Raw genomic sequence first — 26,080 nt, 5'->3', positions numbered from 1 at the left:
TTAGTCATAAAAACAAATTTGGAGTATTATAATCAAAGAGAATTGAGATTTGGTGAAATTTGAAAAATTGGCAGTTTTGGGTACCCTACTTTAGGGTCAATTATCTTGAGTTTTAGAACTCCAATTTGAATGATCTTTATATGGTTGTAAAGAAGAAATGCATAGCTTTAAAACAAGTATATATTTGCTGAATTTGGGTGAGATTTGATAGGGTAAAAAGCAGGCCAAATTTGAGAAAACAAATCTGGACCTTTATTGAACAAGTCAAACAATTAGTGGACCAAAACAGAACTTAAAAAAGATTGTGGACCAAAATTGAACTAGGTATAAAATAACTGGACTAAATCTGTAATTTTCTCAAAGAAAAATTTCCCGAAAAAAAAAAAAAGCAAAATGAAAAATAAGGAAAGAATCTATACTATTATAACTCAATAAGTTCACCAATATTTATTAGTTAAATTATACTATATTAAAAGAAAAAATATGTAATAAAAGGGGAGAGGAAAAATTATATTAAAAATTAAAATTAATAGAAAATTAGTGTAAATGTTGCATATATTAGGTATGGAATAATGCTATACTTACCACATTTCTTATACCACATTCTTATACCATCACACGTGTCATTATTTTATTGGACAGAGTTTTTCTTTTTCTTTTTGGGTTTTTATTTTTATTTTTTAGTATCCAATGTATGAATGTCATGTAAGTTGCCACATAAGGTGGTATGAAATTATGGTATAAAAATGTGGTATATCTAGCACTACTGATTAGGTATGTGCATGTAGACCAATAATAATATTATATTGGAGCGACCACAGGACACACGAGCTCTCCATAGAACAAACCACCAACAATAAATTGAGCATTTTAGATTAGGTTCCCTCACTCACTCTCTCTCTTTCTCTCTGCCTCTCTGCTCTTGCGGCTAGGGTTTTTCTCTCTCTATCTCTCTTTTCTCTGTCACTCCAACCCCTAAAGATTCATTCTTTCAGATCTGTTTTTACACCTAAACTTCCAATACGCATTTTTATCTGCATATCTATCTATCTATACATCTATGGAGGTATTGATAAGGTAAGGTCTCCTCTGTCGCCTCTGACAGCAAGAATCTCAGGGAGTTGAGGGTTTTTGTGGTGGGTTTATTGAGCAAAAAAAATGGCGACCATGAACCCGTTTGATTTGTTGGGTGACGACGATGCTGAGGACCCGTCGCAGCTGCTCGCAGCTCAGCAACAGAAGATTGCTGCTGCGGTGCCCAAGAAGGCTGTTTCGGGTCAGGCTCAGCTGGTTAAGCCTGGGGCTCAGAGTCAGGAGACCAAGCCAGCTAAGCTGCCTTCCAAGCCTGCACCTCCTGCTCAGGCTGGTCAGCTTTTGATTCTTGGACCTCTTTGTTTATATTGTTCTTTTTGAATGAGCTGTGTTTTTGTTTCTGTTTGGCTATTTGGATTTTGTGAGAGTTTTTGGGATTTCATTTATAGTTTGGGACTGGTTGTATAGGTGGTTGTGATTGGAAATGGTTCTTTTTCTTTTGTTTTAATTTGGGTTTTGTGAAATTTTGGTATTGTTTTCTCTTTTCTTATTGAGTTGTTTTTAGAAGTGATTTTTGTCTGGTGTCTTTCCTTGTTTGATTGAAATTTGTGTTTTTCTTTGTTGTTTTTTTAAGTTCTCGTCGACTATGAATGAATGTTGGGGTTCTGTGCATTTTTTTGGTGCGTCCTTTAATGTTCTGAAGAGAATCAAGAGAGGACAAATAAGAATTTTGGTTGTTTTTTGTTAGATACGTTTATAGGCATTACAATTTACACACCCACACCTGCACGTATATTTGCACACACACACACACACATACACACAACATATATTTATGTATGCCTGTTTGTACACGCAATTGTGTGTACTTGTATATGTAAAATACACACATGTATATTTTATTGGATAAATAATGTACTTGCATTTAGAAATGCATGTTTTGCACACCAAAATGTACTGTCATGACTATGTTAAGGAATATAGTATCTGTTTTCTGTCTTTAATAAAGTAACAGAGCCACACCTTTTTTTCTCCTCTTATTTGTTGTCTCGTGATTAGTAGTGGTTTTTTTAGCTCCAATTAGTGAGAATATCTTAATTGGTTATGTATGTGACTGACATGGGTTTGCATCCAAAAACACATTTTTGAACCTCCTAGAAGCTCTTGAAATTATATTTCATTCTTTTGTTTGCTGGAGGATACGCTGTTTTCAAGTCTCTCCTGGGGATAATATCTAAATGATTCTTTGTTACCTTGGCATTGCTTTAAATGATTTATACTTGATATATAGTTTTACCCTTTCACCCTGGTATTGATATTTTCCAGGTGAAGCCTTTTATTTCCTATTATGAAAATTTAAATTGGCTTATATGATGTACTTCATTCTCTTGAGACCATATTTAGTGAAATTTTTCTTTTAAGTTGCTGCTTCTTACTTGTTTATATAAATATTTGTTTCTTCTTGAGCAGTGAGGGAAGCAAAGAATGAAGCTGGTCGAGGAGGAGGTCGTGGAGGTGGACGTGGGTATGGATATGGGCGTGCCCGAGGTGGTGGTGGGTACAATCGTGACTCAGCCAACAATGAGAACACATACAGCAACAGTGGAGTCCCTGCTGGCCAAGGTGCTTTTGAGGATGGAGATGAAAAGCCGTCTGAAAGGCGTGGTGGCTATGGTGGACCTCGTGGTCCTTACCGTGGTGGTCGCCGTGTTGGTTTCGGTAATGGGGAAGTTGGTGATGGGGAACGCCCGCGGAGGGCATTTGAACGCCGTAGTGGGACTGGACGCGGGTGAATATTACTTTAAGCGGTCCATTGCAATGCCTACTACATTTTTTGTAAAATGATTCTGAGCTTTAATATAATTTCAACTTGTCTTATTCTATGCCTAGAAGTGAAATCAAACGCGAAGGTTCTGGGCGTGGCAACTGGGGATCTCAAACTGATGAACCTTCTCAGTAACTACATCTCTCTTACAACCCAATTGCATTACCGCTTTACAAATCTCTTTTGATACCTAGTTTCCTTTTGTTTAAGATTTTCTGTAGATTTGTAAGTCTGTCCTTAATATTTGTTTATCTTTTTTTCATACTTAGGGTGACTGAAGAAGTTGTCAATGCTACTGAAAAGAATTTCGGCGATGAGAAGCCTGTGGGAGAAGTTGATGCAGCAGATGGCAACAAGGATACCCCTGCTAACGAACCTGAAGAAAAGGAACCTGAGGATAAGGTGAGTGTCTAAAGCTTTCATTTTTGTTTTTTTTTTCCACCCAAAATTTGTTTCTTTTCATGACTAACTCAAGATGAATTGTATCTATGAATTGGATATTTTATTCTAATTCAACATCTCTTATCATGATTTATCATAGTTCTACCGTCTCCTTTCCCCACCAGAAGAAATATATATTCTGAAATGGCTATCCATTGGTTTTCTGTATGGGGCATGTAAATGCTGGTATTAAACATAAACAAAAACTTCAATGAATAGTTATACAGAAAGCTATGTCACTTATTAAAAAGAAATTACCATTGTCTGTTATAATCCTTTTATGATAATTGTTGCAAAATTTGGAGTTGAATTTCCTGAAAGTAACCAGAAGGAGTGCTTATGCTGTCTACGAAATTAAATTCTTGTCTGATTAATTTTAGGAACTACCAAAAAAGTTTCCTTGTTTTGTTTGGGTGGAACAATTACTTTGTTGCATCAATTGTAAGGTGAATGTGTTTTACTGAAGAATTTTAATGTATATTTTGATGAATGTGAAAATTTTGGCATTAGAGCTTTATCATGCCTCTTATTAAGCCAATAACTTAATAGACCTTGCTAGATTTTTAGCTTTGTGTTAACCTAGTTTGTGTTTTCGTTATGGTTTCTGATTAGGAAATGACACTTGAAGAGTATGAGAAGGTGCTCGAAGAGAAAAGGAAGGCCCTGCAGGCACTTAAGACTACTGAGGAAAGAAAGGTTGACACTAAGGAATTTGAATCATTGCAACAGCTTTCAAACAAGAAGGGCAATAATGATATCTTCATTAAATTGGTGAGATCTGCTTGTCCTTTTTGGAAGTCTAAGTACCTGTTCATCTTGTGGCACTTGACATCATATTAACTGTCCATGCCACTTGACCTTTTTTTCTTTACAGGGCTCGGACAAGGATAAGAAGAAGGAGGCTGCTGAGAAGGAAGAAAAATCCAAAAAGGTACTATTTCTTAACCATGCCTGGAATTCATCTCCCGTTTAATTATTTTTTATTGTCTATTTCAGTACTATATAGGCCTCTTGCTTTCTAGGAAGACCATCTTTTTTTGTCTTTCCCTATTTTTTTTGTTGCCACTTTGGTGTCTAGCCCACTGGTGAAGTAAAAATCAGTGAGCTGGATATAGTGGACTCGTGTACAAGCTTCAAATAAGTTATTGTACCCTCTTTTCTATCATTCTTGTTAGAAATACCTTTCTGTAATCTGCTTGTTAGATGTAAGAATGGTGTAGATTTGTGGTTCCTATGCCGCCGTGTTTCCTGGTGTATCTGTATTTCTATTACACATATTCACTGGGATTTTGGGAACTTTGGATGTACAAGGCATGCCATAATCTTTCACAACGATGACCCTTAGGTTGGATTTTGTAACATTTGCTCTTGACTAATGTTAAGCCATTTTCCAACTCTTACCGAGTGTGCTCTGCAATTTTATTTTGTGTGCTAATGTGTTAGCTTCCTTTCCAGTGTATTCAAAGACGGAATTACATATGTGAGTGTTTTGTAAGTGTAAAGTGAGTTTCTGATTTTGGAAACTTGTTTCGCAAAATTTGATATTTTTTTGTTTGCTTGGTACAAATAGAATCCAGTCCCTTTCCTATTCCAGTTTAGCTAATGCGCATGTGTGTTTTTTCAATATTTAGTTGAATGACACATGGAGCAACTCCCCTTCCCTTCCATCCTTTTCTGTCTGTTCACCAGAGCATCGCTAGTTATTGTTTTTACTCCAACCATTAAAAGAGTTCATATTTGAATTGGGATTGCAATAAACCTCTTGAAGTGTGCCATAACGTTCAATTTCAAGTGGACAATCTCACTGTCTCTTGTGGTCTAAAATTTGTTTAATAGGTTAGCTGCAAGTACTGCTTGAATTACTTACAAATTCTGAGATCTTATTTTTGTTTCTGAATTTGATTGAGCAGCATGATTAAACAATTTCTTTACTGTTTTCCTGTTAAAATTTGTTTTGTGCGAAATTGCTTCTCTTCTCAGCCTATTGGATTGGAATGTGTTTGACAAGTCCTTCCTGGTCTGACAGTGGTGGTCATCTTATATTGTGATTTGCTTTTTAATGTCACTAATATTGTTAGGTTATTTTCAGATCTAATAATATTTTCCACTTTCTCCGTTCAAATTGATACTGAACTGCCATTTTCTTTGTTTTATGGGCCAGTCTGTGAGCATCAATGAGTTCTTAAAGCCAGCTGAAGGAGAAAGGTACTACAACCCAGGTGGTCGTGGCCGAGGGCGTGGTCGTGGTTCCAGAGGAGGGTTTAGCAGCAACTACTCTCAGAGCAGCGTTGCAGCCCCGTCCATTCAGGATCGTGGGCAGTTCCCAACCTTGGGTGGCAAGTGAGATTTTTAAGAACCCCACCTACAGTCTCAATCGTACTCGATTTTTGGGTTCTTCCTTTCATCTGAAGCAGGAAATTGACTAGAATAATTGAATTTCCTGTATTAATTTTTTAAAAGAAAATTTATGACTTGAAAAACTGTAAATTTCAGTCGGTTCATATGTTCCCCTGTAGTTTTCTCTTTTTCTTTTTCCTTTTTTTTTTTCTATCGTTATGCAATGTTACTGTTTTTCTGACTTCGGGGCATATGAAATCCTTTATTTGTGACAAGACATCATCATTGACCAGTTTTGTTTTGGAATAGATGCAAGACTTTAGCTCTCTCTCCCAAGCCCTTGTTTTTCTTAGTAGATTCCTCCAGAACTGCATTTGCACAATTTGTTTCTCCTTGATCGGGGGATGTGTGCTCTGCAATTTGATATGATGAATTGCCTAAAAGCATGCTAATTTTGTTTCATGTTTCTTTTATAGTTGACAAACATGTGTACATGTAGGTTTACATGGGGAAGAACTTTTGCATATAACCATTCTTCTCACCTTTAAACTGTCGACTGTAGCATGACCGGTTTATGAGGGGAAGTTATAACGGTTGTATGCAAGTATTTCCCCAAACATGGGCAGCCTTGCATCTTTTATGTGCACTAATGACTGTCACTAGCCCGGAGACTAAGGCTGCCGGATGTTCACTATTGATGTCTAGCCCAAAGTGCGTTTTTGGGTTAGGTCTTGAATGTGGTTGATCTCATTTACTCATAATTTGGATCTCTTGCCCTCTTTGAAACTGTAATGACATTATATGTTGCAAAAAATGTGGTGGAAGAATTATGAGGGAACGTAAGGACCAATTTATTTGAAAACCATGATGGAAAATGATGAAGATGCAGAAGCTGAAAAAAAGAAATAAAGCTTCTCAATACAAAATCAAAGTGTAGATAGTCACTCGCCTTGTCCTTTATTTTTTTTTTTTACATAAATTCAATTTAGACACATAACTATATTTGCTATTTTAACGGGGTTCACGAACTTTTAAATATTTTAAATATACACCTGATTTATTATATAAATTGAAAAATGAAATTTCGTCCATCAATTTATTGAGAGATCAGTTAAATGTCAGCTTGACTTTTGCTAACGGGGATTAATTGGCGACGTGGCACTAACTCAGCATACATTTCCCCCCAAATGAGTAACACATGTCCACTTGACACGGGCCTACACACCCATCACCTCTTTCTCGCTCGTCGAACGCTCTCCTGACCATTTAGTCTTCAAAAAACATCACGTTTTTCCCCAAATTCAAATACAAATCTCTCACTTGTGTTCAACGAGCAAGAAAGAGATGATGAGTTTGTGGACCCGTGTCAGGGGTTAGGTGGACCTGTGTCTCGCTCATTTGGCGGGAAATGAGTGACACGGGTCCACCTAACCCTGACACGGGCCCACAAACTCTCACTCTCTCTCTTATTATTAAATTGTGGGCCCGTGTCGCTCATTCGGCGGGAAATGTTTGCTGAGATAGTGCCACGTCGTCAAGTAATCCCGGTCAGCAAAAGCCAAGCTGTCATTTAACTGATCTCTCAACGAATCAATGGACAGAAATTTATTTTTCAATTTAGATAATAAATCAGGTGTATATTTGAAATATTTTAAAATTCATGGACCCTGTTGAAATAGTTTATATAGTTATGTGTCTAAATTGAATTTATGCCTTTTTTTTTTTTTAACGAGCAGATAGTTATTGTTCGATAATAACAATCATTGTTACTATTAGGCAATAATGAACTATAATAGTTATTGTTACTATTGAATTGGATTTTGAAAAAGACATATCTATAAAGGCATATTTTATTAATGGATTCCTCAATAAGAAGTGCTTTAGCCCTTGCGTTAGCTCAATTGATGAGGGTGAGTGACGAGGGTGGGTGCGATAAGAGTTATGATTAGGTTAGGTCAATGTTCAATTTCCTCTACTGTAACAAAAAAATAAGAAGTGCTTTGTGGGCAAATTGTGTCTTGTATATACCCAAAAAAAATTGTGTCCACCAATGAGAATTGCCCTTGTCCCTCTTTAACTCTTTAACTCTTGGTCATCTACCAATTCTCTCTGTCTCTTACGTAATTTCATATGTTAGCTTCATTTTCACTACCAAAGAAGTTGATCATGTCACTAACATGACACTAGTGTTCATTTGTTAGGTGATTTGCTTTGAAATGTCACTAACCTTGTGAGATTATTTTCTTATCTAATCATGGTTTCCATTTTCTCCTTTCTCCTTTATGAAATCCTTTATTTGTGACAAGACATCATCGTTGACCAAGTTTTGTTTTGGAATAGATGTAAGATTTTTAGCTTGTCTATCTAGAAGGGACCCTAGTTTTTTTCTAATAGATTCCCCAAGAAAATGATACCTTCAATGTTGAAGCTGTTACTCCATTGAATATCCATGAGGGTGTTTTGATTTCCACTGATTCAAGGATGAAAATTGTATGTTTTTTTTTCTTGTCTATGTAGTTTCCCATTTATTAACTTCATTAAGGTTTACCAACAACCAAACAATAATTGAGAAAGTCGTACAAAAAAAATAATGGTTAAAGATAAGAACAAGGGACATGGCCAAAAAAAAGAAAAGAATAAGGGAAACCAATGGTCCAAATTAAAGAATTGTTTATTTTGCTTCTGTCCACAAACTGGTAAATCTGGTATAGTACTGAGAATATGTGACTAATTGGTCGTCCACTAATACTTGTCGCTGTAATTTCATATCCAAACCCAAGGAATATGTGAATTGCAAAGAAGTGCTGCTTCTGCTCTCAAGTTCACACATCAAAAAACAAAGATTAGTCGTCCTTGTTTTTGCTTGCTCTCTTCAGAAGTACATTCTCTCGATCTCAACTGCTCTGAATTACATTTGCAAGTTAAGAAGAAGAAATCAATCATGGCTTTGGAGGTTGTGGGTGGAGCTTTTCTCTCTGCTTTATTTCAAAAGATGGCTTCTAGAGAGGTCCAGGACTTCCTCAGGGGAAAGAAACGGACCAACCAATTACTGAAGAAGTTGGACATCACGTTGTTGTCTACTGATGCTGTTGTCGAAGATGCCGAGGTGAAACAACTGACTGACTCAAGAGTGAAGAAGTGGCTCAGTGAGCTTAAAGATGCCGTCTTTCATGCTGAGGACCTGTTGGACGAGATCAAGACTGAAGCGTTAAGGTGCAAGCAGCTGAAACCTGGATCTGGGAGTATCACACGTAAGGTACGAAAGCACATCACTTCTGTGCTTTATGCTTTTGATCACACAACACTCAACTCCAGGATAGAGGCAATTCTTGACATGCTAGAGTTTATTGTAAAGCAAAAAGATACCCTTAATTTGAAAACAGATGGTGGACGCAGAATATCCGAAACAATACTACCACCTTCAACTACTTCTTTGGTAGAATCTGATGTGTGTGGAAGAGATGAAGAGAAGGAGAGCTTCATTAAGTTATTGCTATCTGATGATGCGACTGGCAATAACATAAGCGTGCTTCCTATTGTGGGCATGGGCGGAATTGGAAAAACCACCTTTGCTCAGCTCATATACAATGATGTTAGAGTGACGAAACATTTTGCCATCCAAGCATGGGTTTGTGTGTCAGAAAAATTTGATGTTGTAAGGATAACACAAACAATTTATGAGTCAATCACTGAACAACCCTGTGATATGATGAATCTGGATATGCTTCAACGTAAACTGAAGGAGGCTTTGACAGGGAAGAAGTTTCTCTTTGTTCACGATGACGTATGGAATGAAAATTATATTGATTGGAATTCTTTAAGGCAAACTTTTGAGTCTGGAGTAAATGGAAGTAAGATTATTGTAACCACCCGTAATGAAGGTGTAGCATCTATGATGGGCGGTACTCTTCAAACTCACCACCTAATGCAACTATCTGAAGAAGATTGCTGGTTTTTATTTGCAAAACATGCCTTTGAAAATGCAACTGATAGTGCACGCTCAAATCTTGAAGTAATAGGAAGACAAATTGCTAGAAAGTCTAAGGGTCTTCCTTTAGCAGCTAAATCACTTGGAGGTCTCTTACGCTCTAAATCAAATACCGAGGAATGGAAAGATATACTGAACAGTGAAATATGGGATTTTTCGCCTGAGGAGAGTAAAATTCTACCGGCTCTATGGTTAAGCTACTATCATTTGCCTCCATATCTCAAGCGTTGTTTTGCCTATTGTTCGATATATCCCAAGAATCATGTATTTAAAAAATCAGAATTGATTTTGTTGTGGAAGGCCGAAGATCTCTTACAACCCAAAAAGGAGAAAATGGTGGAAGAAGTTGGAGAAAGCTACTTTGATTATCTAATTGCAAGATCATTTTTTCAACATGTAGATTATTATGGTGAGTCAAGGTTCAGCATGCATGATCTTATTAATGATTTAGCAAAGTTTGTGTCTGGAGACTTTTGTGTTAGGTGGGAGGATAATGACTCACTCAACATCGAGAGCAAGGCTCGTCATTTTTCATATATGGAAAAATATGGTAGTCCTCGCTTTGAGAAATTTGAAGCTTTATATGAAGCTAAATGTTTGCGCACTTTCCTCCCATCTCAAAAATATGGGTATGGTCATATGTTCCGAACATTGGACGCTAAGGTACTACATGATTTCTTTTCAAAGTTACAATATTTAAGAGTGCTCAATTTGGCAAGGTATGATTTGAAGGAGCTGCCTGATTCAATTGACAAGTTGAAACATCTAAGGCACTTGGACTTGTCTCGCACTTCCATTCAAAAGTTACCTGATAGAGTGTGCAATTTGTATAATTTACAAACATTATTGTTGTTCTGTTGTCAAGCTCTTACTCAGTTGCCAACCGACTTGGGAAGACTAATCAACTTGCGCCATCTAGATATTGAGGGTACTAAATTACAAAAGATGCCACCACGTATGGGAAAATTGAAAGACCTCCGAGATTTAAGTTACTTTGTGGTAGACAAGCATACTGCAGGGCATGACATTTTAGAGTTAAAGGAGCTTCGGTTTTTGCGAGGAAGACTTCGTATCTCGGGAATTGGTAATCTGGTTCATGTAAAGGATGCTTTAGAGGTGAACATAATGAGGGACAAGAAGTATCTCAATGAACTAGTTTTGAGATGGAAACCAAGTGTAACTGATGATTCACACCAAGAAAGAGAGAGAGAAGTTCTTGAGAAGCTCCAACCTCATACAAACCTAAAAAAGCTTTTTATTTATTCATATGGAGGGACAACATTTCCAAGTTGGTCATATGGGCCGGAGACTCCCAACTTGACAGAGATAAAAATAAGAGGATGTGAGGAATTGAGGTCACTGCCTGAAGACATGCACAGCCTTCTTCCATCACTTGAGTCTCTGTGGATACAAGATTGTCCAAAATTGGAATCATTTCCGGAAGGGGGATTGCCGTCAAAATTAAAATCACTTAGGATCTTTGCTTGCAAGAAACTGATGGCAAAGCGGATGCAGTGGGGTCTACCAAGACTCACCTCTCTTACACACTTGAGACTTGGGTTCAAAGATTGTGAAGAAGTAGTAGATGATTCATTTCCGGAGGAGGGGCTGCTGCCCACCACTCTCACTTTTCTCTGGATCTCCAATCTTTTGAATGTTAAGAAGATGGACGGCAAGGGGTTTCGACACCTCAACTCTCTTCAAACGTTGGGGATTTTGACATGCCCTGAGCTGCAGTGCTTGCCAGATGAAGGGCTACCCAATTCTCTTTCCGAGTTTACTATATGGGGATGTCCTTTGCTAGAAGAACGGTGCGAGAGAGAGAAAGGGGAAGACTGGCCCAAGATTGCTCACATCCCCAACATAAGGATTGATGGGAAGCTCATATGATATTGTATGAGAATGTATGTGTTGATGGGTCCCACTCCCACCCAGTTGTGTGAATTGTAATTATGCAATTCCCTCTCAACATGTAATTTTCTGCAAACTCGATCTGCTTCTTTGTCATCGCATTCTGTAACATAAACTCTATATTTTCAAATTCCAAATGTTTGAACACGAACTCCATTTCAGGAGACCCAAACAATTAGGTCTCACTCGCATCATGCTTCCACGGGAAAACATGTTCTATTTATTATTATAATATATTAATTTTCACATCCCATTTTAGAGCTTGGATGAATCAGAATGCTTTATAACAAGCCACTGTGTTCTGTTTATTATTACAAGAGCTTTTACAATATATATGTATTCAACTTTTGGGCTAATAATTGAATTCTTCCTAATGTTTAGCTGTAGATAACTCATTCACTCATTTAAACAAATTGAGTATAGAGCTGAAGATTAGTCATTTACTATAACATATGGGTACTAATCTTGAATCGACTTTCCATTTGCATGTTTTAATTGCCCATCCTCTTCTGAAAGCTTCAGGATCAAGCTAATAGTACTACTGTTTTTATGTTTGCTATGTATATTGGTGGTGTGGTATCAGCTCCCACTAAATGTGCTATGTCTTCTGAATGCCAATTCATCCTTAGCCTTAAGGGTCTTGAATTATACTTGGGAAAGTTGGCTAATGTATCCTCTTTGTTTTCTGTTCTTTACATGCAGTATATCAGTCACGAAATTTCTTAGGATTCCCTGGAGAGATGTGTATTCCTTGGTGATCGACATTTTTTTGCCTACCTGCACTGGGTAAACTATTGCATCAATGGAGGGTTGACTGTCGAAGGCTTCAACTGGAGCAGACTTAGAAACAGCAAAAGAGGCAGTTCCTAATTTGTAGTGATGTACTGTTGTGTATATACTGGGAGACTTGGATTCACTACGAGTTTTTTTTTTTTTTTTACCCTCTACTCTCTAGACATTTGAATTGACTGGTACTTGTGGAATGTATTGGAAGACTTTAAACAAATTTCCCAACAGTATGCCTAATGATTTCTTGCTCTTTTATTTGACTTGTTATTGATTTTTTAAGAAATATTTGACTCATTTTTGTCCTTTGAATGGACTTCCTGTTTGGATTGAGCTTCTTTTTCCACTTTATGAGATTTGCTCTGTTGCACCTTTGCTTACCCTTTGAATTTTACCATAACATCATTAATGAATATATGCTAGCCCAGTAGTAATGTTTTCTAGAAAAGAAAAGTTGATAGAGACTACCATTCTTAAAATGTGTCTTGAACCGTTTTTCTGGGTTTGTCATTTGAGTATGTTGTAGACTCGTAGCTAAGTTGGCTAATCATCCAATTTAAGTCATCATCCTTGCCCAGTTTTGTTTTGGAATAGATGTAAGCGACCTATTTAGTTTTTCTATTTAGTAGATGGGGCCCTTGTTTGTCTTAGTCAGTTGCTCAAGCATTGGGTTTGCTCAATTTCTTTCTCATAGAAAGTGAGAAATATTTTTGCCTGCAGTGCAGGACCTCTGACAGCTATGTGGATGTGTGCTCTGCAATGTGATGTGATGAATCGCCTGAAATCATGCCAGGTTTGTTTGATCTTTCTTTATAGTTCATGACAAACATGTATACATGTTGGTTTACTTGGGAAAGAAAAAACATCTTTGCATGCAACTTTCTTTCCTCATAATCTGTCATATGACCAGTTTTGTGATAAGGGGAGTTCAGAACGGTTGTATGTAAATGTTTCTCCAAACAGTCGGGCTGGACCAGCCCTTAACATGTTTGGTTCAGGCCTTAAGCCGTGATTGGGCCTTTAAAAATTGGCCTCAATCCAATTTTTTTCCTACGGGCTGAAGCATCTTTGGGGAGATTACAGGCACTCTGGCCAGCCCTAATGGAATTGCAAACATATACTGGAAGTGCAACATTTTGCTAACTATACGACCAAAATCGACAAAATTGAAATTACAAGTATTAAAGTTGAATTTTGAGCAAATTATAGCTAAAAAAACGAAATTTGGCCTAATTTGTTGAAAACAAAATTTATGACTTAAACTGTAAATTTAAGTCGTTTCATATGTTATCCCGTAGTTATTTATTTTATTATTTTTTTTATATTATGGTCATGTAATATTGTGTTACTGGTTTTCTGACTTGAGGCATATGAAATCCTTTATTTGTGAAAAGACCAGTTCTGTTTTGGAATAGATGTAATACTTTTTAGCTTTTCTCTCTAGAAGGGGCCCTTGTTCTTCCTAATAGATTCCCCAAGAATTGGTTTTACACGTACAATTTCTTTCTCCTTTTTAGGATGTAAAGTGAGAAATATTTTGTCGCCTGCGGTGCTCTGCAATTTGGTACGTACGATGAATTGCCTAAAAGCATGCTAATATTGTTTGAATTTTCTTTAGTTGACAAACATGTATACATGTAGGTTTACATGGGGAAGAAATCTTTGCATATATGTATACAGATTTGCATATCCCAAATGTGCGTTTTGGGTTATAGGTCTACAATGTGGTTGATCGATCTCATTCTACTTGTCACAATTGGATCTCTAGCTTGCTCGATTAAGAAAACTGAAAAACCTCTTTTCTCTTTCTCGTTCTCTGGCCTGAACCAATTTATTTGAAGCCAAGATAAATGTGCAGAAGATGAAAAAACTGAAAAATGAATAATGAATAAATTAAGCTTCTTAATTCATAGTTGAAACGCCATGCAGAATGAGAACTTCATGTCCCATGCACCAACTTCATTGTGAGTGAGAAAATGGCGCCTTCCATCAAATATCCTTCGTCTGTTAACAGTGTAAAAAGTAAACTACCAATTTTTTATTGTTTAAAATTAAAATTACTGAAAAAAAGAAAATCGCGATTAGAGTGGACCAATACATTACATCAACAATATATGGATTATACATAAAAAATTCACAAAACAACGTGGGTGGGTAAGGGTTACTGTTTGTTGATGATCCCTGGCTACGTACATTCCCAGGGACGTCATAAATACTATAACTGCTACTCCTAGTTTTTCCACTTGGCATATGTGCTAATTGCTTTATATTCTCTACGTACCTAGCTAACAAGTTTAATCTTACCTTTTACATTTTTTTTCTTTGTTGGAATTAAGATGTCTCTTATTTAAAAAATAAAATTCTAATTTTATAGAGGCTATGATCATAACTTTTCTTTTTTGTTACAATAGAATGTAGGGTTCAAAGCCCAAATTAACAACGGATGTGCTACTAATTTGTTTTCACATCTACTTAAGAAATTCCATTAATTTTTTGTTAAAAAATCAATTATAATTTTATTCTTCTATGAAATTACTCAAAAGAACAATTTGAGTAACAAATTTGAAAAAAAGACGTATAACCTACTCTCTTATTCTAAACATTTAACAAAGAAAACATATACCTATCAGCATAAAATATTAATAATAATTGAGAAAGTATTATAAAAAAATAATAATAATTAAGAAAGACAACGAGTGGAAGTGGAAGTGGAAGTGTGGAACCACCCGTCCCTCTAACTGTTTGAAGAATGGGTCGTCCGCCAATTGTCTTTTTGTTCACGCAACAAAAACAAAAGTCGATCGTTTTTGCTCTGTTCAAGGGTACCTTCTCTGTTCTCTCAATTCCACAATTTCCATTTGCAAGTTAAGAAGAGATCACCATGGCTTTGGAGGTTGTAAGTGGAGCTTTTCTCTCTGCTTCGTTTCAAGAGGTATTTCGTCAGATGGGTTCTGGGGAGGTCATGGAATTCCTCAAGGGAAAGAAACACACCGATCGATTGCTGAAGAAGTTGAAGATCAAGATGTTGTCTGTTGATTCTGTTCTCAGAGATGCCGAGGAGAAGCAACTCACTGACTCAAATGTGAAGCAGTGGCTCGATGAGCTTAAAGAGGCTGTTTATGATGCTGAGGACCTCTTGATGGACATCAAGACAGAAGCGTTAAGGCACAAGATGGAAGCTGATCATGATCAATTTGGAGGTAGCACAAGTTATAAGGTACAAGACCTCATCTCTGCTTCGTTTCATGCTTTTGACCACACAACACTAAATTCCAGGATAGAGGAAATTCTTGAGACACTAGAATTCATTGTAGAGCAAAAAGATGCCCTTAATTTGAAAACAGATGATGGACACAGAATATCTGAAACAGTGCTACCTTCAACTTCTTTGGTAGAATCTGATGTGTATGGAAGAGATGAGGAGAAGGAGAGCTTCATTAAGTTATTGTTATCAGATGATGTGACTGGCAATAAGATAAGTGTGGTTCCTATAGTGGGCATGGGTGGTATCGGAAAGACCACCTTTGCTCATCTCATATACAATGATGACAGAGTCAAACAACACTTTGACATCCACTCATGGGTTTGTGTTTCACAAAAATTTGATGTTCTTAGAATAACACAAACAATTTATGAGTCAATTACTGAACAAACTTGTGATATCAAGAATCTCGATATGCTTCAATGTAAGTTGAAGGAGGCTTTGACTGGAAAAAAGTTTCTCTTCATTCATGATGACATTTGGAATGAGAATTATATTTATTGGGATTCCTTAAGGTGTCCCTTTGAGTCTTGTGTACATGGAAGTAAGATCATTGTCACAACACGCAATCAAGATGTTGCAACTATGATGAGTGGTACTCTTCAAACTCATCGTCTAACACAAATATCTGAGGAAGATTGTTGGTTGTTATTTGCAAAACATGCCTTCGAAAATGCAAGTGCTAGTACACGCTCAGATGATCTTGAAGTAATAGGAAGAAAAATTGCTAGAAAGTGTAATGGTCTTCCTTTAGCTGCTAAATCACTTGGAGGTCTCTTGAGGTCTAAATTAAATATGGAGGAATGGGAACAAATACTGAAGAGTGAAATATGGGAGTTTTCACATGAGAAAAGTAAAATTCTACCAGCTCTATGGTTGAGCTATAATTACTTGCCTTCACATCTAAAGCGTTGTTTTGCCTACTGCTCTATATTTCCCAAGAATTATACATTTAAGAAATCAAAATTGGTTGTGTTGTGGAAGGCTGAAGGTCTTTTAGAACCCACAAAGAATCAAATGGTGGAAGAAGTTGGCAATGGCTTCTTCGATGATCTAACCTCAAGGTCATTTTTTCAAACAAACTATGTGTCTGAGTTCATCATGCATGACCTTATTAATGATTTAGCAAAGTTTGTGTCTGGAGAATTTTGTGTGAGGTGGGGGGATAGTTACTCACCCAACATTGTGAGTAAGACTCGTCATTTTTCATATATAGGAAAATATGGTGGTCATGGCTTTAAAAATTTTCAAGCTTTATATGAAGCTAAATATTTGCGCACTTTCCTCCCTCTACAATATGTGTATGGTGAAAAGCTCCAAACATTGGATGCCAAGGTACTACATGATTTCTTTTCAAAGTTACAATATTTAAGAGTGCTCAATTTAGCAGGCTATGATTTGAAGGAGCTGCCTAATTCAATTGGCAAGTTGAATCATTTAAGGCACCTGGACCTATCTTATACTTTGATCGAAAAGTTACCTGATACAGTGTGTACTTTGTATAATTTACAGACACTATTGTTGTCTCATCGTAAAGCTCTTACTCAGCTGCCCACCAACTTGGGAAGTCTTATCAACTTGCGCCATCTTGATATTAAGGGTACAAAGTTACAAAAGATGCCAGTGCATATGGGAAAGTTGAAAGACCTCCGAATGCTAAATTACTTTGTGCTAGACAAGCATAGTGCAGGGCATGATATTTTGGAGTTAAAGGAGCTTCGGTATTTGCGCGGAACACTTGGTATCTCAGGACTTTGTAATCTTGCTCATGCCAAGGATGCTTTGGAGGACAACATCATGAGGGACAAGAAATATCTCGATGGACTAGTTTTGGAATGGGAATCAAGTGGAACGGATGATTCACAAAAAGAAAGAGAAAGAGAAGTGCTTGAGAAGCTCCAACCTCATACAAACCTAAAACAGCTCAAAATTTATTCTTATAGAGGCACAAGATTTCCAAGTTGGTTAGGACATCATTCTTCTTGTAATCTGGTTTCTCTTAAACTTATGAATTGCGTAAATTGTTTGCTTCTGCCTCCATTAGGGCAGCTACCCTCCCTCAAAGAGCTTCATATTAGTGGGTTAAATGGTGTGGGGTCAATTGGTCCTGAGTTCTATGGTGACAAAACTTGTGTAATTAAACCATTTAGATCTCTGCAAGTTTTGATCATTGAAAAAATGTGTGAGTGGCAGGATTGGTATGTCGTTGGATGTGGCGATGAAGGTGGGGTTTTTCCTAATCTTTGTAAGCTGATTCTCAGGGATTGTGTCAAGCTAACCGGGGGATTACCATTAGACTACTTCCCGAAGCTTCAAACACTCAAATTGAGTAAAATTAATTTATCCCTTACAAGTTCACAAGAGTGTAAATCCCCCAAACTCTTTTCCCTCAGTACTTTGGATATATCTTATTGCCCAAATATTGTATTTTTTCCCGATGGAGGGCTGGATGCGCCCAACCTGACGGAGATAGCAATAAGCAGATGTGATAAATTGAGGTCGCTGCCTGAAGAGATGCACAGCCTTCTCCCATCACTTGAGTCTCTGTATATAAACAATTGTCCAGAATTGGAATCATTTCCGGAAGGGGGATTGCCGTCAACATTAAAATTACTTGGGATCATTTCTTGCAAGAAAATGATGGCAAAGCGGATACAGTGGGGTCTACCAAGACTCACCTCTCTTACACACTTGAGACTTGGGTTCAAAGATTGTGAAGAAGTAGTAGATGATTCATTTCCGGAGGAGGGGCTGCTGCCCACCACTCTCAAATATCTCTGGATCCAGGATCTTTTGAATGTTAAGAAGATGGACGGCAAGGGGTTTCGACACCTCAACTCTCTTCAAACGTTGTGGATTTCGACATGCCCTAAGCTCCAGTGCTTGCCAGATGAAGGGCTACCCAATTCTCTTTCTGTTCTATATATCTATGAATGTCCTTTTCTTTCAGAACGGTGCGAGAGAGAGAAAGGGGAAGACTGGCCCAAGATTGCTCACATCCCCACCATATGCATCGATGGGTAGCGCATATGATGTATGAGAATGTACGTGTTGATGGGTCGCACTCCCACCCAGTTGTGTGAATTGTAATTATGCAATTCCCTCTCAACAGGTAATTTTCTGCAAACTCGATCTGCTTCTTTGTCATCGGCATTCTGTAACGTAAAGTCCATTTTGCATGTTTCATTTGCCCATCCTCTTCAGAAAGACTGTACAACTGTGCAATTCTTAATTTAGTTTTCATAATCCAATTGCCAATGTGTCTTCTTCATTATATATTCAGAAGTTAATTGAAACTGGGTATTGATGGAGGGATGACTATCATTACTAGCTTCAACTTCCAATTTGTAGATACATGAATTGACTACTTGTAGGTTGTAATGGAAAAATTTAAATTAACTTCTCCACAATATGCCTAATGATTTCTTCCTCTCTTGGCTTCCTTGTCATCGATTTTAACTGTGAGGAATTTTTCCCTCTTTGTTATCCACTTTAAGAGATTCGCTTTGTGTCATGCAACTTGAGTTTGGTTACTGAAATGCTTGCTCTAGAGACTGACTACAAAACTTGTACATACAACTTGCCAGATGAAGGGCTACCCACTTCTCTTTTGGAGCTACAAATCTGGGAGTGTCCTTTGCTAGAAGAACGGTGTGAGAGAGAGAGAAAGGGGAAGAGTGGCCCAAGATTGCTCACATCCCCTACATATCCATCAAAGGAAGCGCATATGATATTGTATGATGTGTTGATGGGTCCCAGATGAGTTGTTGTAATCGTAATTATCCAATTCCCTCTCGATCAGGTACTTTTCTGCAAACTCTGCTGCAATATTATATTGAAATTCCAAATGTTTGAACTGGAGTCAAGTGTGGGGAGCCAAACACCTCCAATTTTCTCCTAAAAATATTGATTTTTGCATCCCATTTACAGCTTGAATGAATCAGAAGGCCTTGTGACTATTGACTAGCTAGTCACTGTGTTCTGTTTTATATTGTTTTTATGACAAGAGCTTCTACAATATATGCGTATTCAACTTTTGAGGCCAACAATTAATTCTTCCTAATGTTTAGCTCTAGATTGTATATAAACAATTGAGTATAGTGCTGAAGATTACTCATTTACTATAACATACGGGTACTAATCTTGAATCTATTTTCCATTTGCATGTTTCAGTTGCGCGCCCATCTTCTGAAAACTTCAGGATCAAGCTGGTAGTACTACTGTTTTTATATGTGCTCTATATATATATATATATATATATATATATTGCTGGTGTGCTATCAGCTCCGGATGTTGCAACTATATAATATGCTTCCACTAAAGGTGCTTCACTTTTTTAAATTCCATAGGTTTCAACTTTTGTATACAATTCAAGACAAAGAGTTATTCTCATTCTCTTTAATGCCAATTCATCCTTAGCCTTGGTTCTTGAATTATACTAAGGAAAGCTGGCTAATGTATCCACTTTGTTCTCTGTTCTTTACATGCATGCAGTATCTCACTGAAATTTTTTTGGGAGGCTATCAACTCTCAGACCCCTTGAGGATGCCCTGGAGAGCCAGGAGATGTGTATGCTTTGGTGTCACTGGCATTTCTTTGCCTACCTGCAGGCTGCAGCCTCTTACATAACTGTGAAAGGCTACGTGTATCGAGGGAGGGATGGATGTCAAAGGCTTCAACTGGAGAGACTTAGAAACAGCAAAAGAGGCAGTTCCCAATTTGTAGTGATATACTGCTGTGTATATAATTGGGAGACTTGGAGACACTACTAGATTCTTTAGTTTTTTCAAGACAGTGAATGACTAGTACTTGTGGATTGTATTGGAAGATTTTAAACTAATATCCCAACAGTATTTCTAATGATTTCTTGCTCTTTTATTTGACTTCCTTAGTTCCTTGTTATCGATTCTGTAAGAAATATTTGCCTCATTTTTGTCCTCTGAATTGATTTCCTGTTTGGAAAGAGCTCCTTTCTTTTTCCACCTTATGAGATTTGCTTTCTGCTATGTTGAGTTTGGATACTTATACGTTTTGTGCTTGCTCTGGTGCACCTTCTTGTATCTCGTTTGAACCGTTGTGTGAGTTGAGTATTTTTGTGGTCAAGCTTCAACTTCAACTTCAAGGGTGTAGCTTAGGATTTTCGAAAATTTCGCCAAACTTCAACTTATTGCTTTATATTATAGTATAGATATGCTTCTTGCTTTTGTCTACTAATATTTGTTTCCTTCTAGCTTTTGCTTCTGTCCACAAGCGACATTGTGTAGTCCTATCTCTCAGTTGTGTAGACTGTGTAGTCCTATCTCTCAGTTGTCGCCTTTTATTTTTTGTTAAAAAATTAATTATAATTTTATTCTTCTGTGAAATTACTCAAAAGAACAATTTAAGTAAAATTTTTGAAAAAGAGACATTGAAGCATGCAGCTCCGTGTCTGGGGTTGCTCAAGTTATCTGACGTCTAACCTACTCCCTTATTCTAAACATTTAACAAAGAAAACATATACCGATCAGCATAAAATATTAAAAATAATTGAGAAAGTATTATAAACAAATAATAATAATTAAGAAAGACAACAAGTGGAACCACCCGTCCAATGAGAATTGCTTTGTGTGCAAAATTGTGTCCTTTTGCGTTTTGTCCTCTAATGAAAATTGCCTTCGTTTCTTTTAACTCTTTGACTAATGGGTCGTCCACTAATACTTGTCTCTGTAATTTTATATCCAAACCCAAGGAATATGTGAATTGCAAAGAAGTGCTGCTTCTGCTCTCAAGTTCACACATCAAAAAACAAAGATTAGTCGTCCTTGTTTTTGCTTGCTCTCTTCAGAAGTACATTCTCTCGATCTCAACTGCGCTCTGAATTACATTTGCGAGTTAAGAAGAAGAAATCAATCATGGCTTTGGAGGTTGTGGGTGGAGCTTTTCTCTCTGCTTTATTTCAAAAGATGGCTTCTGGGGAGGTCCTGGACTTCCTCAGGGGAAAGAAACGGACCAACCAATTACTGAAGAAGTTGGACATCACGTTGTTGTCTACTGATGCTGTTGTCGAAGATGCCGAGGTGAAACAACTGACTGACTCAAGAGTGAAGAAGTGGCTCAGTGAGCTTAAAGATGCCGTCTTTCATGCTGAGGACCTGTTGGACGAGATCAAGACTGAAGCGTTAAGGTCCAAGCAGCTGAAACCTGGATCTGGGAGTATCACACGTAAGGTACGAAAGCACATCACTTCTGTGCTTCATGCTTTTGATCACACAACACTCAACTCCAGGATAGAGGCAATTCTTGACATGCTAGAGTTTATTGTAAAGCAAAAAGATACCCTTAATTTGAAAACAGATGGTGGACCCAGAATATCCGAAACAATACTACCACCTTCAACTACTTCTTTGGTAGAATCTGATGTGTGTGGAAGAGATGAAGAGAAGGAGAGCTTCATTAAGTTATTGCTATCTGATGATGCGACTGGCAATAACATAAGCGTGCTTCCTATTGTGGGCATGGGCGGAATTGGAAAAACCACCTTTGCTCAGCTCATATACAATGATGTTAGAGTGACGAAACATTTTGCCATCCAAGCATGGGTTTGTGTGTCAGAAAAATTTGATGTTGTAAGGATAACACAAACAATTTATGAGTCAATCACTGAACAACCCTGTGATATGATGAATCTAGATATGCTTCAACGTAAACTGAAGGAGGCTTTGACAGGGAAGAAGTTTCTCTTTGTTCACGATGACGTATGGAATGAAAATTATATTGATTGGAATTCTTTAAGGCAAACTTTTGAGTCTGGAGTAAATGGAAGTAAGATTATTGTAACCACCCGTAATGAAGGTGTAGCATCTATGATGGGCGGTACTCTTCAAACTCACCACCTAATGCAACTATCTGAAGAAGATTGCTGGTTTTTATTTGCAAAACATGCCTTTGAAAATGCAACTGATAGTGCACGCTCAAATCTTGAAGTAATAGGAAGACAAATTGCTAGAAAGTCTAAGGGTCTTCCTTTAGCAGCTAAATCACTTGGAGGTCTCTTACGCTCTAAATCAAATACTGAGGAATGGAAAGATATACTGAACAGTGAAATATGGGATTTTTCGCCTGAGGAGAGTAAAATTCTACCGGCTCTATGGTTAAGCTACTATCATTTGCCTCCATATCTCAAGCGTTGTTTTGCCTATTGTTCGATATATCCCAAGAATCATGTATTTAAAAAATCAGAATTGATTTTGTTGTGGAAGGCCGAAGATCTCTTACAACCCAAAAAGGAGAAAATGGTGGAAGAAGTTGGAGAAAGCTACTTTGATTATCTAATTGCAAGATCATTTTTTCAACATGTAGATTATTATGGTGAGTCAAGGTTCAGCATGCATGATCTTATTAATGATTTAGCAAAGTTTGTGTCTGGAGACTTTTGTGTTAGGTGGGAGGATAATGACTCACTCAACATCGAGAGCAAGGCTCGTCATTTTTCATATATGGAAAAATATGGTAGTCCTCGCTTTGAGAAATTTGAAGCTTTATATGAAGCTAAATGTTTGCGCACTTTCCTCCCATCTCAAAAATATGGGTATGGTCATATGTTCCGAACATTGGACGCTAAGGTACTACATGATTTCTTTTCAAAGTTACAATATTTAAGAGTGCTCAATTTGGCAAGGTATGATTTGAAGGAGCTGCCTGATTCAATTGACAAGTTGAAACATCTAAGGCACTTGGACTTGTCTCGCACTTCCATTCAAAAGTTACCTGATAGAGTGTGCAATTTGTATAATTTACAAACATTATTGTTGTTCTGTTGTCAAGCTCTTACTCAGTTGCCAACCGACTTGGGAAGACTAATCAACTTGCGCCATCTAGATATTGAGGGTACTAAATTACAAAAGATGCCACCACGTATGGGAAAATTGAAAGACCTCCGAGATTTAAGTTACTTTGTGGTAGACAAGCATACTGCAGGGCATGACATTTTAGAGTTAAAGGAGCTTCGGTTTTTGCGAGGAAGACTTCGTATCTCGGGACTTGGTAATCTGGTTCATGTAAAGGATGCTTTAGAGGTGAACATAATGAGGGACAAGAAGTATCTCAATGAACTAGTTTTGAGATGGAAACCAAGTGTAACTGATGATTCACACCAAGAAAGAGAGACAGAAGTTCTTGAGAAGCTCCAACCTCATACAAACCTAAAAAAGCTTTTTATTTATTCATATGGAGGGACAACATTTCCAAGTTGGTCATATGGGCCGGAGACTCCCAACTTGACAGAGATAAAAATAAGAGGATGTGAGGAATTGAGGTCACTGCCTGAAGACATGCACAGCCTTCTTCCATCACTTGAGTCTCTGTGGATACAAGATTGTCCAAAATTGGAATCATTTCCGGAAGGGGGATTGCCGTCAAAATTAAAATCACTTAGGATCTTTGCTTGCAAGAAACTGATGGCAAAGCGGATGCAGTGGGGTCTACCAAGACTCACCTCTCTTACACACTTGAGACTTGGGTTCAAAGATTGTGAAGAAGTAGTAGATGATTCATTTCCGGAGGAGGGGCTGCTGCCCACCACTCTCACTTTTCTCTGGATCTCCAATCTTTTGAATGTTAAGAAGATGGACGGCAAGGGGTTTCGACACCTCAACTCTCTTCAAACGTTGGGGATTTTGACATGCCCTGAGCTGCAGTGCTTGCCAGATGAAGGGCTACCCAATTCTCTTTCCGAGTTTACTATATGGGGATGTCCTTTGCTAGAAGAACGGTGCGAGAGAGAGAGAAAGGGGAAGACTGGCCCAAGATTGCTCACATCCCCAACATAAGGATTGATGGGAAGCTTATATGATATTGTATGAGAATGTATGTGTTGATGGGTCCCACTCCCACCCAGTTGTGTGAATTGTAATTATGCAATTCCCTCTCAACATGTAATTTTCTGCAAACTCGATCTGCTTCTTTGTCATCGCATTCTGTAACATAAACTCTATATTTTCAAATTCCAAATGTTTGAACACGAACTCCATTTCAGGAGACCCAAACAATTTGGTCTCACTCGCATCATGCTTCCACGGGAAAACATGTTCTATTTATTATTATAATATATTAATTTTCACATCCCATTTTAGAGCTTGGATGAATCAGAATGCTTTATAACAAGCCACTGTGTTCTGTTTATTATTACAAGAGCTTTTACAATATATATGTATTCAACTTTTGGGCTAACAATTGAATTCTTCCTAATGTTTAGCTGTAGATTACTCATTTACTCATTTACTCATTTAAACAAATTGAGTATAGAGCTGAAGATTAGTCATTTACTATAACATATGGGTACTAATCTTGAATCGACTTTCCATTTGCATGTTTCAATTGCCCATCCTCTTCTGAAAGCTTCAGGATCAAGCTAATAGTACTACTGTTTTTATGTTTGCTATGTATATTGGTGGTGTGGTATCAGCTCCCACTAAAAGTGCTATGTCTTCTGAATGCCAATTCATCCTTAGCCTTAAGGGTCTTGAATTATACTTGGGAAAGTTGGCTAGTGTATCCTCTTTGTTTTCTGTTCTTTACATGCAGTATATCAGTCACGAAATTTCTTAGGATTCCCTGGAGAGATGTGTATTCCTTGGTGACATTTTTTTGCCTACCTGCACTGGGTAAACTATTTGCATCAATGGAGGGTTGACTGTCGAAGGCTTCAACTGGAGCAGACTTAGAAACAGCAAAAGAGGCAGTTCCTAATTTGTAGTGATGTACTGTTGTGTATATACTGGGAGACTTGGAGTCACTACTAGTTTTTTTTTTTTTTTTACCCTCTACTCTCTAGACATTTGAATTGACTGGTACTTGTGGAATGTATTGGAAGACTTTAAACAAATTTCCCAACAGTATGCCTAATGATTTCTTGCTCTTTTATTTGACTTGTTATTGATTTTTTTAGAAATATTTGACTCATTTTTGTCCTTTGAATGGACTTCCTGTTTGGATTGAGCTTCTTTTTCCACTTTATGAGATTTGCTCTGTTGCACCTTTGCTTACCCTTTGAATTTTACCATAACATCATTAATGAATATATGCTAGCCCAGTAGTAATGTTTTCTAGAAAAGAAAAGTTGATAGAGACTACCATTCTTAAAATGTGTCTTGAACCGTTTTTCTGGATTTGTCATTTGAGTATGTTGTAGACTCGTAGTTAAGTTGGCTAATCATCCAATTTAAGTCATCATCCTTGCCCAGTTTTGTTTTGGAATAGATGTAAGCGACCTATTTAGTTTTTCTATTTAGTAGATGGGGCCCTTGTTTGTCTTAGTCAGTTGCTCAAGCATTGGGTTTGCTCAGTTTCTTTCTCATAGAAAGTGAGAAATATTTTTGCCTGCAGTGCAGGACATCTGACTGCTATGTGGATGTGTGCTCTGCAATGTGATGTGATGAATCGCCTGAAATCATGCCAGGTTTGTTTGATCTTTCTTTATAGTTCATGACAAACATGTATACATGTTGGTTTACTTGGGAAA

At 37.4% G+C, this 26,080-nt stretch overlaps 3 protein-coding genes and 1 pseudogene across 6 annotated transcripts; all 4 read left to right on the top strand.

Moving 5' to 3' along the window:
- The first annotated feature begins 841 nt into the window (after positions 1-841).
- On the top strand, positions 842-5,963 carry LOC147290916 (RGG repeats nuclear RNA binding protein A-like). Of its 2 annotated transcripts, none has more exons than XM_086237160.1 (7): positions 842-1,366; positions 2,503-2,821; positions 2,926-2,988; positions 3,127-3,259; positions 3,911-4,069; positions 4,173-4,229; positions 5,460-5,963. In XM_086237160.1, the coding sequence occupies exons 1-7, from the start codon at positions 1,159-1,161 to the stop codon at positions 5,640-5,642; spliced, it is 1,122 nt and encodes a 373-aa protein (XP_086093286.1). In that variant the 5' UTR covers positions 842-1,158; the 3' UTR covers positions 5,643-5,963. The 2 variants fall into 2 exon arrangements, with proteins under 2 accessions (XP_086093286.1, XP_086093285.1); XM_086237159.1 differs by having other exon boundaries at positions 845-1,366; positions 2,923-2,988.
- Positions 5,964-8,423: 2,460 nt separating this feature from the next.
- LOC147290915 (putative disease resistance RPP13-like protein 1) lies at positions 8,424-12,471 on the top strand. 2 transcript variants are annotated; one of them, XR_015121148.1, is made up of 2 exons: positions 8,424-11,595; positions 12,237-12,471. XR_015121148.1 is itself a non-coding variant. In XM_086236454.1 (2 exons), exon 1 carries the CDS (start codon positions 8,577-8,579, stop codon positions 11,511-11,513), a length of 2,937 nt encoding a protein of 978 aa, XP_086092580.1. In that variant the 5' UTR covers positions 8,424-8,576; the 3' UTR covers positions 11,514-11,527; positions 12,237-12,471. The 2 variants fall into 2 exon arrangements, 1 of the variants encoding a protein (XP_086092580.1); XM_086236454.1 differs by having other exon boundaries at positions 8,424-11,527.
- A 2,730-nt stretch (positions 12,472-15,201) lies between these two features.
- LOC147290913 (putative disease resistance RPP13-like protein 1) lies at positions 15,202-25,443 on the top strand. 2 transcript variants are annotated; one of them, XM_086236452.1, is made up of 4 exons: positions 15,202-18,694; positions 19,170-19,384; positions 19,756-19,793; positions 20,077-20,559. In XM_086236452.1, the coding sequence occupies exon 1, from the start codon at positions 15,202-15,204 to the stop codon at positions 18,604-18,606; it is 3,405 nt and encodes a 1,134-aa protein (XP_086092578.1). In that variant the 3' UTR covers positions 18,607-18,694; positions 19,170-19,384; positions 19,756-19,793; positions 20,077-20,559. The 2 variants fall into 2 exon arrangements, with proteins under 2 accessions (XP_086092578.1, XP_086092579.1); XM_086236453.1 differs by lacking the exons at positions 19,170-19,384; positions 19,756-19,793; positions 20,077-20,559 and adding an exon at positions 25,144-25,443.
- LOC147290914 (putative disease resistance RPP13-like protein 1) lies at positions 21,358-24,412 on the top strand (annotated as a pseudogene).
- Positions 25,444-26,080: the final 637 nt, after the last annotated feature.

This window comes from Dryas octopetala, chromosome 3, assembly GCF_963921425.1.
Source record: "Dryas octopetala chromosome 3, drDryOcto1.1, whole genome shotgun sequence".
Taxonomy (NCBI): Eukaryota; Viridiplantae; Streptophyta; class Magnoliopsida; order Rosales; family Rosaceae; genus Dryas; species Dryas octopetala.
This window is presented reverse-complemented; position numbering and strand designations above follow the sequence as displayed.

Bases quoted from the DNA above. Each gene is read 5' to 3' on its own strand.
- LOC147290915 (XM_086236454.1), top strand. From the start codon at position 8,577: ATGGCTTTGGAGGTTGTGGGTGGAGCTTTTCTCTCTGCTTTATTTCAA.
- LOC147290916 (XM_086237159.1), top strand. From the start codon at position 1,159: ATGGCGACCATGAACCCGTTTGATTTGTTGGGTGACGACGATGCTGAG. The intron at 1,367-2,502 runs GTCAGCTTTTGA...CTTCTTGAGCAG, and splicing joins TGCACCTCCTGCTCAGGCTG to TGAGGGAAGCAAAGAATGAA. The intron at 3,260-3,910 runs GTGAGTGTCTAA...GTTTCTGATTAG, and splicing joins AAAAGGAACCTGAGGATAAG to GAAATGACACTTGAAGAGTA.
- LOC147290913 (XM_086236453.1), top strand. From the start codon at position 15,202: ATGGCTTTGGAGGTTGTAAGTGGAGCTTTTCTCTCTGCTTCGTTTCAA.